Consider the following 14,192-nt stretch of genomic DNA (forward strand, 5'->3'; position numbering starts at 1 on the left):
AGCTTTGACCATCTGTTCAGATATAGTAATTGAAATGAATATCATCTTTCTGAAAGTAATCTTTAAAATATACTGGACTAAAGAAAGTATGTCTCTGCAGATGCTTTACGACTATATGGAAATCAAGGAGGAAAGATGTGCTATGTATTAAATGTTAATGTTGCATAGGAAAGTCACAAGGATTGCCCAGAGTCTAAGATAGCCCTCTTTCTAATTATGCCAAGCACATACTTGAAAAGATCTGTGTCGTGATTTTTTTTTTCTTGTCTTTCTGTATAATATTTGTGAAGGGCAAGTATTAGCATTTTAAACAGTCAGCTAATTTGACTTTCTGCATAGAAGAAAAATTAGGACAGTGACTGATGGCTCAGAGTTCTGATTATTTCACTATTCCTTGTGCTCATTATTTTTTCTATATCCAATGGCTGACATTGCAGCTGACAAATAGTAAGAAAAAGAGTAATCTGAGACAAATATTTTCCAAACTTTCTCACCTAGTCCTTGGTTTGCATCAGAGGTGAATGAGCCAGCATGCCTCTTCTGTAATACCACTACATCTCTCCACCTAAACAAATCAAGACAGAAGGGTATTTAGATTCTGGGCTTATGCGGAATACATCAAAAATTGTGTTATTTGTGATGGTTGTTTCAGTAACTGGCACTATTGCCTCCCATGTATGGCTGCAAGTCATTGTAAGATACTTTTTGCTAATCCATTTGGTCTGGTAAATCTGAGTGTCTGGTCATTTCATGAAGCTTTTGCAAAAATAGGATACTTGGAACAGTTGAATGAGGATGCTCGGTTTTGTCTGAGATGCCTCAGGCCGCATCGTGTGTAAGAGTTGGCTATTTACAAGTCAGGTGTTTCTACATGCAGATTTTTGGTCTTCAAAATGGAGTTCATGATGCTGCACTTGTGTGTAAGCAGTGCACAGAGGGCACCTTAGGTAAGGTACCAACTGCTGTGTGGGCTCATCAGGAAGCTATCTAGAGTTAATGTGGAAGAAACACCTTGGTACAGGGCTGCTCCTCTTTCTTCTTACCTTCTGGAGTGAGGGATTTGAGTTGTAGCTGCAAGAGAGGACCTGTGGCCCAAACAATAAGGCTCATACACAAAATGTGTGAAAATGCTACTCTTACTACTCTGTGATAGTTATGGAGTTGAGTAGGGATAGGATTGATCTTTCTGTTGCCTGCCTGCCAGGAAAGTACCCCAACCACAGACTCCCAGGCTGGTTTACACAGTGAACCCTTCATCTTGTCTCTTGATGATGGATTGCCAGCTAGTCAGGAATTCAATACATATAAGGCCTAGCAGAAAGCAGGGAAAAGGAGCCATCCTCTGTAATCTAGGGGTTAAGTCTTTTTTCTACAAATATAAAAGTCCTGCTGTATTGCTTCAGCTGAAGGCATTAGCTCTGTTTCTTCATCCAGCAGGACTCAATACGGATATTTAGCAGTGGGGATCAGAAGGTGGCACTTGGCTAACCACAGGTCTGCACTGTTGCTATTTCCCTGCCTGTTTTCCTTTTGACCCTAGAAGTCTTACAGTGGACAGGTCAGTGGCAGCTGTGCACAACTGACATCTCAGAATACCTGGGACAACGCTTGGCTGAACTTCTGGTTCTGATGCAGAGAAAAAGAAAATGCTGCCTTGTTTACATTGAGAAAATTCCCCCCATTTGTGATGCTACAGACAGATAGGAGCTCTCAGGCCAGTCATGATGAAAACCTACTGAGGCACTTCCAGAAATAAGCCAGCCACTGGAGAGAGGCTGTTTATTGCCCAGTGTTGGGTTTCTCTGCCACTGGATTTCGATTGATTGATGGTCTTTTGCCTACTGCCATACAGTCTTGGTTTATTATTTTCTTTAGTAGGAAGATACAGAGGAACACTTGAATAAATAATAAGGATGAAAAACCCATTTAAAAAGAGCAGGCAAGCTTTTCTTTCAAAAATAAGAATATACTTAAATAGTGTGTACAAATCAGCTTGTCCATGTGATTGTCTTGTTATACAGATGACTAGACAGTGAAAACAAGGGAATACTAAAGCATAACAAGATTAGTGCTATATTTCAGTGAGCGGAAGAAACATTAAACAAATAAAATCTTGGACTAAATATATCTTCTTCTCCCTCATGGGAAAAAATAGAGGAAATAATTGAGGGAGACAGAAGGTGTTTGTAGAAAGCGTAATCCACAAACAATACCTGGTTGGCAAAATTATTTTAAAGGAGTAATTTTCCAGCTAGACAAATCAATTTTTAGGATATAATTGCATTAATGACCAAAGGAACTGAGTAGATGAATATATTTCTGTAACGCAGCTTATAATCATTAAAATTTTAATGGAAATTATTCCAGTACATTTCTATGAGAATATAATTTCTCAATTATGGAAAAGATTTTAAAACAACAACAAAATGAAAACAGGTAAAATCCTTCCCATTTACCTTTGTTAATAGGTGTTTAAAGTGTTATCACAAGTGTAAGTAATAGGGTTCTTCCCATTTAATATAGTCTTTAATTGTAATAAAAAGAAGCAGATATAAGTAGCATGTTAATGATGTTCTTGCATAATTTTCAGAAAATTCAGGACTGAAAATAGCACTAAAGAGCTGTGTTTAGGAAATGAAATAGTGGAAAGGCAAATTATTTTATGTAGACACCAATAGTCTAAGTTGCTCATACTCAGTAGGAATGGGGAATCTGGAAAAGTGAAAATTCTGAAAGAAATCTGAAAATACTTCTGCTGGTCTGTGAAGTAGGACTCCTTTGTAGAATAACATAAGTTCCAGATGAGGTCTGTCGTAACTTTGGCTTATAAATGGATCCTGTCACATGGCAGGAACACTAGAGCATAATTTCTCATTGTTTTGGATACAAGTATTTCTGTTCTACTTTTTCTTTCTTTTTTTGGGTGACAGTTCAATAAATACTTAAAATTTTCTTTTACATGTAGTATATTCCACACAGTGGTGTTTTTTTCCATCCATGATATAACATAGTGACTTTCGGCGTATTGTTTACTCTTCAAACATTTGCTTATGATTGTGAAGTAAAAACTGCTTATCAAAAATGTTGGTTAAAGCAAGGAAAAGCTTCTGTTTATCAGAAATAGTTTTGGACTGAAGACACATTTTATATATGTATTAAAATTAAATAACTCTATGAGAAGCTCCTACTCATGAAATCTTTAATTTTTTCCAGATTCTCGATGCATTCTTCTTCCAGTAGTTTTACATCATCTCCATATGCATTTACAAGAGCAGAAGGACCTTATAATGTGTGCCCGTATCCTTAGCAACATATTTTGCCTCATCAAGAAGAACAGCTCAGTGAGTAAACACCATGTCACTTCCACTTGAACTTCTTTATATGGCTCAGTGACATTTAATGACACAAGCTGGACCTTGCCCAAGAGCATTTTAAAGAGTTCTCTGTGTAATGAATCTGCATAAACATGTCATTTTGATTTTTTCATGACCCTTTTCTTTCCATGCAAGAGTATTTTAATTGTATCATACAGTGTTCTGACAAGCTTTTACACTTCTTCAGTGTTGTGTTGGAAAGGAAGAAATGTCTACTTTCCTTTAGGGGCATTTTCTGTTGTGGTCTGTATATTCTTAGGGGACACAGGGGCTGATATAGGTAAAGAGATGGATATGAGTATTGCAAGGGGGGTTGCACTTGGTTGTTAGTTGATAAACTTTGTGGCCGATTTCTGATGTCTGAATTTGTGAATTAATCTGTGAAAGCTGCATATGAGAGCGTGCTTAGACAGGTGTATTGCAAGTGGGAAGGTGATCACAGACAACAAGATAGAAGAAAATTAAAACCAGTCATTGCCTGTAATTAGTGCAATACATGCCTGTCAAGGCCCATATACTTTACCTTGTAATGCATTAGTGAGAACTCCTTTATGTGCTTCTTCAGTTCATACCACTATCAGCAATTCAAGTTGCTCCATCAATTATTTGATACGTATGTGGCTTGCACCTTTGGCACTGTAACATGTTCATTCCAGCTGCTCCTGGATTAGTGTAAAACCTCATCACAAGATAAAGTGATAAATACTAAAGCTGTGGTTTTGGACTTCAGAGAAAAGCTTACATGTCTGGTCTGAATTTCTGGAGATCTTCCATTTGGAGTTACCAAGCCAGAGATGTACACAATTACAAGTGGATATCTACATAAAACTCTCAGAATGTTCAGGATGTGCAGCTACTATTTTTAGTAGTCTTTGAGTAATTGAGACTGTTAACAACTTTGTATCTTTGACACGGTTTTTTGTACCAGTGCAGAATTTCAGTCCTTCCATTTTAATCAAGATAATTTAGAGATTGAGGGAACAAGTGAATTTGCAGTAAGGCAGCTTTGAAAATTAAGGCTGTTGGTCGTTCCAGAAATAGTTTGTAGTAGTAAAGAGAAGGGTCCTCATGATGGCTATGGTTCCTAAATACACTGTGTACTATCTGTTTTCATAAGTAGTCAAGTTAACAGTTCTTTGATGCTAGATGAAATGACAGAGAATGTGGCCTGACAGTAGATTCAACTTAAGTCCAAAAAGGAATTTTGAATTTTGTTACAAATCATATGCTTTAGGATGTCTAGGAAGCAAAATTTAAACAAAACAAAAAACTGAAAGCCCTCCTACACCTCAATGTCAGCAAAGTTGATCTATTTGTTTGTCAGTTGAGTTTTAGCTTGGTTGTGTGCATTTGAGTATGAAGTGTTTCTTTTTGCGAAAAACTGTCAAGTTAAATAATGGATAAAATTGCTCAGATTAAGATAGTGGCTTCTGATGCAGTTGAGACTTAAAACAGTGTTCAAGCAGGGAAAACGTGTTTCCATCTGAATTAAAAAGGAGAAATAACTACAACTTGACTTTATCGAGTGTTTTCATGCTGGTAACTGAGGTATTCATGGTCTGTTTTGGCAGTGAACACTTTGATTCCTTTGTACTGATGTTGTGTACAAGCAGTCGCAGGCTTACATAAATGACTAATTTGTTTGTGCTACTCAGCTGCTGGGATGCAGTGTAGCTGGTCCTTACTGATGAAGCAGGTCCTGAAGGTTGAGCACCATCTGCTTGTTTCTGGGGGTAGTTTCAAAGTGTAAGACAGGATTCTGCTTTTTGGAGTCTAAGCCTTTCTTGGCAATTTCCCCAGAAGATATATGGGTGTTACCTATAGAAATTTTGCCTGAAATTTGTACATTATTTACTGGTTTCTCCTAAACCTCAATTGAAAATAGAGCTATACTAATGGGAGGAACACTTACATATTCAAAGTCATCCCTGTAACTGTCCTCTGTGATGTAGCTAATGCAAAACTGTTGGGAAAAAATGAAGAGAATTAAACAATATCTGAGTTAGAGAACAATCCTTGTTTCTTGAATGTAGCATTCATAGTGAAACTGTAATTTGTTTCTAAAACTACATCAAAGGAATTATGCCTGTGGTCATATTTCTTTTATAAAATCTCAAATATTTTATTTATTATTTAAGGAAAAATCAGTCCTGGAAGAAATTGATGTGATTGTAAACAGTCTGCTAGATATTCTATTAAGGACCATACTAGAGATCACCAGCCGACCACAACCATCAGGCTCTGCTATGCGCCTCCAGTTTCAAGATGTGACCGTAAGTTTCTTGCAATGAAATAGGTCACAGTTGTCTCTGGTTGGACTACTAGATTTGTGAATATGTTGTCTTTATATTGGAATTCACAGTGTTAAGAGTTTGTGCATAAAAGAGAGAATGACGAGGACAATGAAAACCTTTCTTGCATTCTACTCATTTTTAGTGGAAATAGTAATTTTTTTTTCAATAGGTTTATTTATAGATAGTGACAAAAAAAAACCAAAGCAAAAAAACAAGCTCAAGAGATAACATTTCTTTTGAGACTTTCAGGTTAGTAATTGTTCCAGTATGTTCCTTTTGTTTGCAATACAGTAGCTTTCTGAAATGCTATTTAAGTTTGAATTCCTGAAAATAGAAGAGTATCAATCAATAACAGTTCCTAAAGTGCATAAATTTTTTCATGATGAAAGAACTCTAAAGATGCCTGCAGAACCTGTGATAACTTGTACTAATCTGGATTTATTACTTGAGAGGCTTTTTGTTGTTCTCTGGGCTGAGCATCTGAGCACATGAAGCTGAGCATACAAGATAGATTTGGAAGATTAGCCAATGATGTTTTGGTGAACCTGCTATAACAACTCACGGAAATTAGAAGGTTGAAATTCATGCATGTACAGAAATGTTGGTGATGAGCATTGATCAAATAAAATGAAGTGTTCTTTTGCTTTGTTTGCAGCAAGATACTCACTTTGCTTTTCAAGAGCAAATTCTTTCTAATATAGCCAGGGATGTGACCCCAATAAGATGTGAGGGGTTAGCATTTTGTGCAGAAAACATACTATGCTGAGTTATTTACCATCTCATTATACATTTGATTTATTAATTAATTTCCCAGTATTTACACTGTAACAGTTTTTGTTAATGAATAGATGGTTGCTTTTCAAACCAGAATTTCCTCTGTGATCAAACATTTCAAAAGCATTTAATAACTGCGGGGAAAAAAAGTGTCGTTGGGTTTTATTTGCTTGTTTTCTGTTTTCCTTTAGACCCGCAGAGCACAAACTGTATATGGAGTGTTTTATGGAGCTGACCAAGCTCTGTAATGAGATAACATCCTGCTTTAATCACTGCGATTCCACAGCAATATACATCTAGGAGTTTGGGGGGTTTATTTCTTTAAATTAAAAAATAACAAATGTGTGCTGTGTGGCATATCAGGCCACCACAAGAAAATCTAAGCTGAAGAAAGGGTGGTAGTGTTAGACTGCTAGTGTAGCAAAGCTCTGATCTTATTTGTTTCTTATGAGATAACCCCTTGCTTTCAGATGAAGTTTTCATTAAACACCATGACAGCCTAATTCTTTTGCACCATCAAAAAATGAGACTCTGAAAGTGCTTTCAAGTTACAAAATTTTCTTTTATGCATCAGAAAAGCCGTGTTATTGTCACTGCAGGCTCCCAAAGAATACTTAATGTGGAAGTGACTCACAGTACAGCATAAGGCAATTATATACATTTATGTAGAAATATCATGCAGTATGGGCTTCTGGCAGCACATGGAGCCAGATTCTTGGAACTATTTGTAGAGCACGTAAGATAAAGTACTCAATGTGAGTACAGCAGTAGAGTCTGTTCCAGTACGTTACCATTATTTCAAACTGCATGTGTCATAAAAAATTCTTTGTCAGATGTACCATGGGAGCACACTTAAAATAAATAAAGATAAAATTCTGTCATAGTTTCGAACAAGACATAGTCTTCCTTGTGGAAGTAGTCCCAAACCCATCTCAGTGTGTTCTCCTAGGCCCATGTGTCACTGTTTTTCTTCACAAAGAAACAGCATCAAGTCAGGCAGCACTGGGCTTTGTAGTGCCATGACTCTGCCATTTCTTTCATCTCTGTTAGCTTTGATACCTGGATACCATTAATTTTCAGTGAGCAGTCTTTTAGATGGTAACCTGCAAGGGTGCGATGCTTTAAACTGAGCGTGAAGAAGACATGGCTTCAGGGTGTCAGTGTTAGAGATGTTGCATTGACAAACACGGAATTTAATGCAGTGGTGAAATTTCTGCTTTAGTTTGTCACTGAATTAGACCTTTGGACTTCCTTAAGAAAAAAATGCATTTGCCTATAAGGAGTTGGCAGAAAGCAGTCCAATTAAAGTGAACTTCAATTGATTTCAGATCTTGAAAGTTCAGTCCCTCAGAACCTAAATGAACTGCAATTTAATTGAAAGCTCCATGTTTTTTAATAATTGTGCTCCTTAAATAAGACACAAAAAATTTACTTAAGGAATCTGCATAAGTGATTTTAGTATACTGCTTGGCTTGAATTTTGACCATGGAAATGGACCCTACATGTTTTTTATCAAGGTTATGTGTGTGGAATTTGCTTTTGTGCATGATTTGAAAGTTAATCTGTGGCCAACACTGGCAGAAATCCTACAACATACATATTTATATTGAGTTCAACAAATGAAGCTCAATGTGCATTGCTATTTTAAAAACCAGCCCGTATAGCTACCTACATTCAAATTAAAACCTCAAATTTAGAAGTCAGTTAACAATTATCCAAAGTTGATACTTTTATAACTCTAATCTGTCTGTCAAGTATACAGCTCTCTGTAAGAGGTTGTGATTTTTAATATACTACTATATAAGTTGAAAGAAATGTGGGAATATAGAAGAAAGGTGACTAAAAAGGACTGCTTAAAATACCTAGGCAGGAAAGGAATTTTGTCAGTCAAGCTAGCAGTTGAGTATATAGATATTTACAAGACAGCAGTTGTAACCTTTTTGTTTATGCCCAGACCATGAATATTGAGATTTTGTAGCCTTAGGATATTGTTTTGAGGTTGTGATTGTGTGTTTCTATGAATGCTATGTTCACTGTAAAACAAAGGGAGGTAATAAATTTAGAATCATTACTTCAGTGTAGAATCTTATTATTATTATTTTATCACCATGTTGCCAGAGAAAGCCATCACCTCACACAAGATCAAGTGCACCAGGTATAATCACAAATTAATTAGGCCTTCCAATGTAAAATCCAGAACAGCCACTCCTGTGAAAACATACTTCTTCTTTTTAATCTTATCTTCTGTTTTTAGTGAAAGATGGAGAGAAATCTTCCCAAAATTAGACTTGGCGAACTAATAAAAGACCCCAAATTAAAGTACTTTTATCACCAGTCTCATTCTTCATTCCTGATACAGGCCAGAAATATATTTCCCATTTTTTAGCAAGCTTGTAAGATTTCAGAATTTTCATCACTGGGATGCAAACCAGACCTTTGACACTTTCCTGTCCTCATCCATTCTGCAGTCAGACCTGAGTGATATCATTCAGTATTTCTTTCCAGTCCAAAAGTGAGTAAGCAGACAGGAGAGGGTGAATGGGAGAACCCGTTGCTTCCTATAGCATCTTGGTTGTTTGACTGCTCACTGGAGGGTACCCAGTGCAGTTCTCTGCTCTTTCAATGAGAAATTCTTTTGTAAGCCCAAAGAAATTTCTGATCAAAACATTTTCAAAGTTTATTCAGTCCTACAAATGAGTTTTCTTTTTGAAAAATCTTGGTTTTTTGAGATGACAAAATGTTTTGAAAAATTCCCAGCTAACTCCATTAATTTATTCCCTGAAGGAAAACAATAGCATTCTTCCCAGAATTGTTGCAAAATATGTTTGTTTATATTTGTTTCAAAACTGAGTTGACTAAAGAGGTTGTAATTTTAGCAATCTAAGTAATTTGTTTGAAAACAGATACAAGGAGAACAAATCACAAATTAAAATTTTACTGGTTTAGCCCTGCTGGAATGTTTTAAAATAGGTTTTTCTAAGCAAGTAAACTCCATTTAGGGAAAAATATTTCCTTAAATGGGAAGGAAGTGCAATCAATGTATTTTCACAAAATGTGAAGCCTAATTGTAGATTAATTTCCCTTGCATTTGTTAGTTATTTTGAAGTGCTTATAATACAGCAATTTAAGCTCAAGTGCAGAAAACATTATAATATTTCTCCTCTTGGCTTATCTGAACAGGGGGAATTTGTCTCCTGTTTGTTGTCACTCTTGCGACAAATGACTGATAGACATTATCAACAGCTTCTTGATAGCTTCAACACAAAGGAAGATCTGAGGGTGAGTAACAGAATTCTGTTTCCACTTGTTTAGGCCTTTCTATTTCTCTTTTTGATTTATCCCCCTTTAAGAGATCTCTGTGCTTTGATGAATCACTTCAGTATTTAAATGCAATGTGTTTTACAGATTAGCTAGCTATTGCACAGCTTTTCTTGGGAACTCAGGTCCACTCTTACAGTGTGGCAAGGCTGTTACTGCTTCCAAAATGACAGCAGAGAGAATATGGATGGAGGGAACTATATAATTGCTTTAAAGTCATGAATTTAGCCTCCAAACCTGTTTTAAAGATGGTGCCAGTGTAAGGTTACACTGCTCTTGTTTGATTCTTACTGTCAGGCAGTTGGGGATTTTTACGTTTGGCTTATTATACTTGCTTATTTTTTTCATTCATTATATTATGTATGGCAATAGCAAACATGCAGCTTGAGAAATGTATAATCAACTAACTCTTCATTTTTCTTAGCTGTGCAGCACGTCCATTGGCAGGAGGATGTGTCAGACATATAATGTCTGCTCATTTAGATCATAGAAAAGAGTATCTGTGGAGCTCTTCTAAGCTGACTTCTATCAGTTTCATTAATTAAGTTACCGGGTTTGTGGAGATACAAAATTTTTAATTCCTTTTTTGAGGAGGGACAGGATTAAATTTTTTTTTTTTAAGTTACTATTTCCTGCATAAATATATGCACCAAGATTTCCACTCTGCTGGACCCTGAAAAACTTATATAGTACCAAACTTGATCCACACAAAAAATCTAGAGTAATCATTTATGCACATTAGTCAGCCAGTAATCATGTCCTAATGTGATAATATATTTTAGATGTTACTCCTTAATTACCATTTGATAAACTTACATACTGCCCTGAAAAGAGGAGTCTAGTCATGGTGCAATTTCAGATTTACTTAAATTTCTGATAGCTGCTTAGAGCTGAAGAGAGCATACAATTTGTGAGTGCCTTTTCTTCGAGTGAGGTGGTCATTTAGAGCTTGACAGATAGAAAATGCTGCTAAGAAGTTATCATGAATCAAGAGCACTACCTAGGAGTTGTATAGGGTGAACAATTTTTATATGAGCAATACAGCGTCTGTTTTCACCTAGAATAGTTGCTATCCTTAGGCAAATTTTCATAAATATTGTGGAACCTAGGCATTTTTAGTGGAAATTTTCTCCCTTTTGTGTGAGTTCTGACCAGGTATTCCTAGAGGTTTCAGGCTTTATTTCTGTTTGATGTATCTGTGAAATACAGTGTTGAGTTTATTCAGACTTTTCTTCCTTCTAGAATATGAAAAATCTCTGGAATTAATGCTTGAATGGTGTTTGATTTGACACATTTAAATTCCCCCCACGCACATACCCTACTATTACGCAGAGACATATGGAAAGCAGCTGTAGCTGGTGCCATCAGCTATCAAAACAGAGGTCTTAAGAACTCAAGTCCAGAGTTTGTTATTTCCATTCAGATCTCATCAAATCAGCATCAGCTCCATCAGTGATTCAGTGGCAGTAGTCTGATCATCATTAATGCAGCATTCCTTCTCTTCTGAATCTTAAATAATACATTGTTTTTTCCTCCTCACTTGGAAATATCAAATATCACTGAGAGCAAGAGGGAAAGATGAGAGCTAGTGTGTGAGACTGACACTGCTGTTAATCATGAGGTGATTGTGTATGACTAGGCTATCTAAACCATCTTGCTTTGATTACCAAGTGTGGAATTTTCTTTGCTTTAACATATCTTAGGAAATGATACCAGTATGGATAAAAGAAAATTCAAAAGGTGTAAATATCAGTGATAAGACTTTTTTTCCCTGAGATGATTTAGAAGCTGAAATAGTAGCCTTAGTTAATCTAGTGGCTAGTTGGGATTGAAACTTCAGTGATAACTACCATCAGCTTACTGTATTTCTGACTCCTCATTTTGCCCCCAGTCAGTGGTAGCAAAGTCAGTTGGGTCTTCCTGAAGCCCCATTACGAGTTAGCAATCTGATAGGAGGTTTACAAGGGACTTACCTGAGTGTAACCTAGGCCTTTGAATTGCTTTGTGCTCTGCTTTTTTGTTTTAGCTACCTCTGGTTACAATTAACCATCTGTACTAAATGATTAGGCACTGATAACACATGACATTTCATCTTTCTTCCACACTAATTCTCAAGGTGGCTATGTCAGTACTCGCATGAATGTATGTTTGCACAGCATTTGTGATGCAGTTAATAAAAATACTCCCACCAAACCACTTCTCCAAACAAAAATTCACTCATGAGAGTGCTTGCAAAAAAGGAAAGAAGGTTTTGCAGTTTTTTTTTCATTTTTAGCAGTCCATACCAAACTTAACTAAAGGCTGTTTCCAGCTAGTTAAACAATGAAAAGCAAAATGGAGACTTTGAAGTAATGACATGTACACATTTCTATGACATGCATCTGAATGATGCCTTAAACAAGTGGTTGCTTATGCAAATATTCCCTCTATTTTGTAAATATATTTATCTTAAGTAATTGACATGGTGACTGTTTTGTCAGTTTTTTAAGAGAGGTTTTTTCCACTCAAAACAGAAGATAGGAAAAACATTTTATGTTCGAAAACATGTAAATGAAGTATAAAAGAACTGACAGGGGTTTCATGGCTGAGTGGTAGAACCCGGCACTATACTTCACTCACTTTTTGAAACCCTGACTTTAACAAGACAGTAATTTTGAATGCTTCCTTTTATCTTTCTGTATTATTTTAAAGGTGTGCTCTTTTTGCTTACCACAAAATGCTTTCTACTACTAATAAGTATCTTTTACAGCAATTTATAGAACAGAGGTACCTTTGTAGGTGGATATTTGCTGCTGTGAAAAAGCTCAAATATAATTTATGACAAAAGGTAACAGTGGAAGTTATAAATAGGAGATCAGTGGGAAAGTGAAGGCAAAAAACAGTATATGTTAGCACAATGCAGCTTTGACTGCAGGAAGGCGGCTTCGATCAATATGTGTGGGGTTTTTAATTAATAGATTAAAAGAAGACATAACAAATAAGCACCTACCAGAAGGCCTAGTTTTTATTCATTTGCAGTGTACCTGACATAATGTGACAGAATAGAGATTTGATGAAGGAAATGATAATATTTCATAGGGTTGGGTGTAAACCTTACTAGTTCTGTCATCTGTCTCTTCCACCTCAAGGAGCCTGAGCAGGATACAGTGGCTGCCAAGCCCTGATACCAAGTGCAGGTTATTCCATTGTTCTCTAATGGCCCCTGGGACACAGGGTGAGGTCCATAGGCATGGGGAGTGTCTCTGGTGGAGAAGCTCAGTTCTAGCCACCATCCTTCCCCTGCTATTCGGGGACATCCACTGACATGTGGGACTTCTGAAAAGTCAGCTGGGGAAGAGGGGTGGTTCTAAAGCCACTCATTTAGGTGGCTTCTGATGTAGATTAAGAAAGCAGTGAAGCAAAGAAGATCTGGGAAAGGAGCTGGCCAAGGGATGGGTGAGTTGCCCAGGAAGTGACAGCTCACTGTGAAACCGTGCTCCTCCTTATTGGCATTTGGCACTCTGGCTGCTCTACAAAACCCTGATATCAAGTAGCCTGATAACCCTGGCAGCGTGAATCAAAGCAATGGAACATCAAGCAATTAGCTTCAAAGTGGTCGGTTGAACCAAATTAAAATGCTTTATAGATGTACCCCAAGAGGTCCAGTGAAGAGTCTGATCTGCTTTGCAGAGGATTTTACATTCATATTGAGAAATGCGCAAAGAAATTCCAAGTCAGTTTTTGGTTAAATGAATAGATGGTTTTCAGTCCTTCAGAAGGCTGTGCTTCTTCCTTAATCATAGTTAGAAAATTTCATCGGGCAAGTATTGCTGCTCAAAGAAAACCAAACTGTGATACTACATTATTTAATCACAGAATCACAGAATGGATTGGGTTGGAAGGAAGCTTAAAGATCAGGCAGGGATGCCTTCCACTTGACCATGTTCAGAGCTCCATCCAGACTGGCCTTGTGCACTTCCAGGGATGGGGCTTCTGCAACATCTGTGAGCAATCTGTCCCAGTGCCTTACTATCCTCACAGTAAAGACTTTTTTTCCTAATATTTAAGCTAAACTTACTCTCTTCCATTTGGAAGCCGTTCCCCCTTGTCCTGTCACCACACGCCCTTTTAAATAGTCTCTCTCCATCTTTCTTGCAGGTTCCCTTCAGATACTGGCAGGGCTTCAATTAGGTCACCCTGCAGCTTCCTCTTTTCCAGGCTGAACAATTCCAATTCTTCCAGCCTTTCCTCACAGGAAAGGTCCTCCATTCCTCTAACCACCTTGGTAGCCTCATTTGGACTCTCTCCACCAGGTCCCTGTCCTTCCTGTGATGGGGCCCCAGAGCTGGATGCAGCACTTCGGGTGGGGTCTCACCAGAGTGGAGCAGTGGGACAGAATCCCCTCCCTTGACCGGCTGGCCACACTGCTTTTTGTGCACGCCCGGATACCCAT

General features: G+C 37.3%; 1 protein-coding gene across 1 annotated transcript in view; it reads left to right on the forward strand.

Annotated features, from left to right (window-relative positions):
• DOCK4 (dedicator of cytokinesis 4) overlaps positions 1 to 14,192 on the forward strand; it is a 149,224-nt gene that overhangs the window by 77,586 nt on the left and 57,446 nt on the right. The window contains 3 exon segments of the mRNA XM_017733117.1: positions 3,214 to 3,341; positions 5,513 to 5,647; positions 9,623 to 9,721. Of these exon segments, the coding sequence (XP_017588606.1) occupies positions 3,214 to 3,341; positions 5,513 to 5,647; positions 9,623 to 9,721 (362 nt within the window).

Source organism: Corvus brachyrhynchos, unplaced genomic scaffold, assembly GCF_000691975.1.
Source record: "Corvus brachyrhynchos isolate BGI_N302 unplaced genomic scaffold, ASM69197v1 scaffold32, whole genome shotgun sequence".
NCBI lineage: Eukaryota > Metazoa > Chordata > Aves > Passeriformes > Corvidae > Corvus > Corvus brachyrhynchos.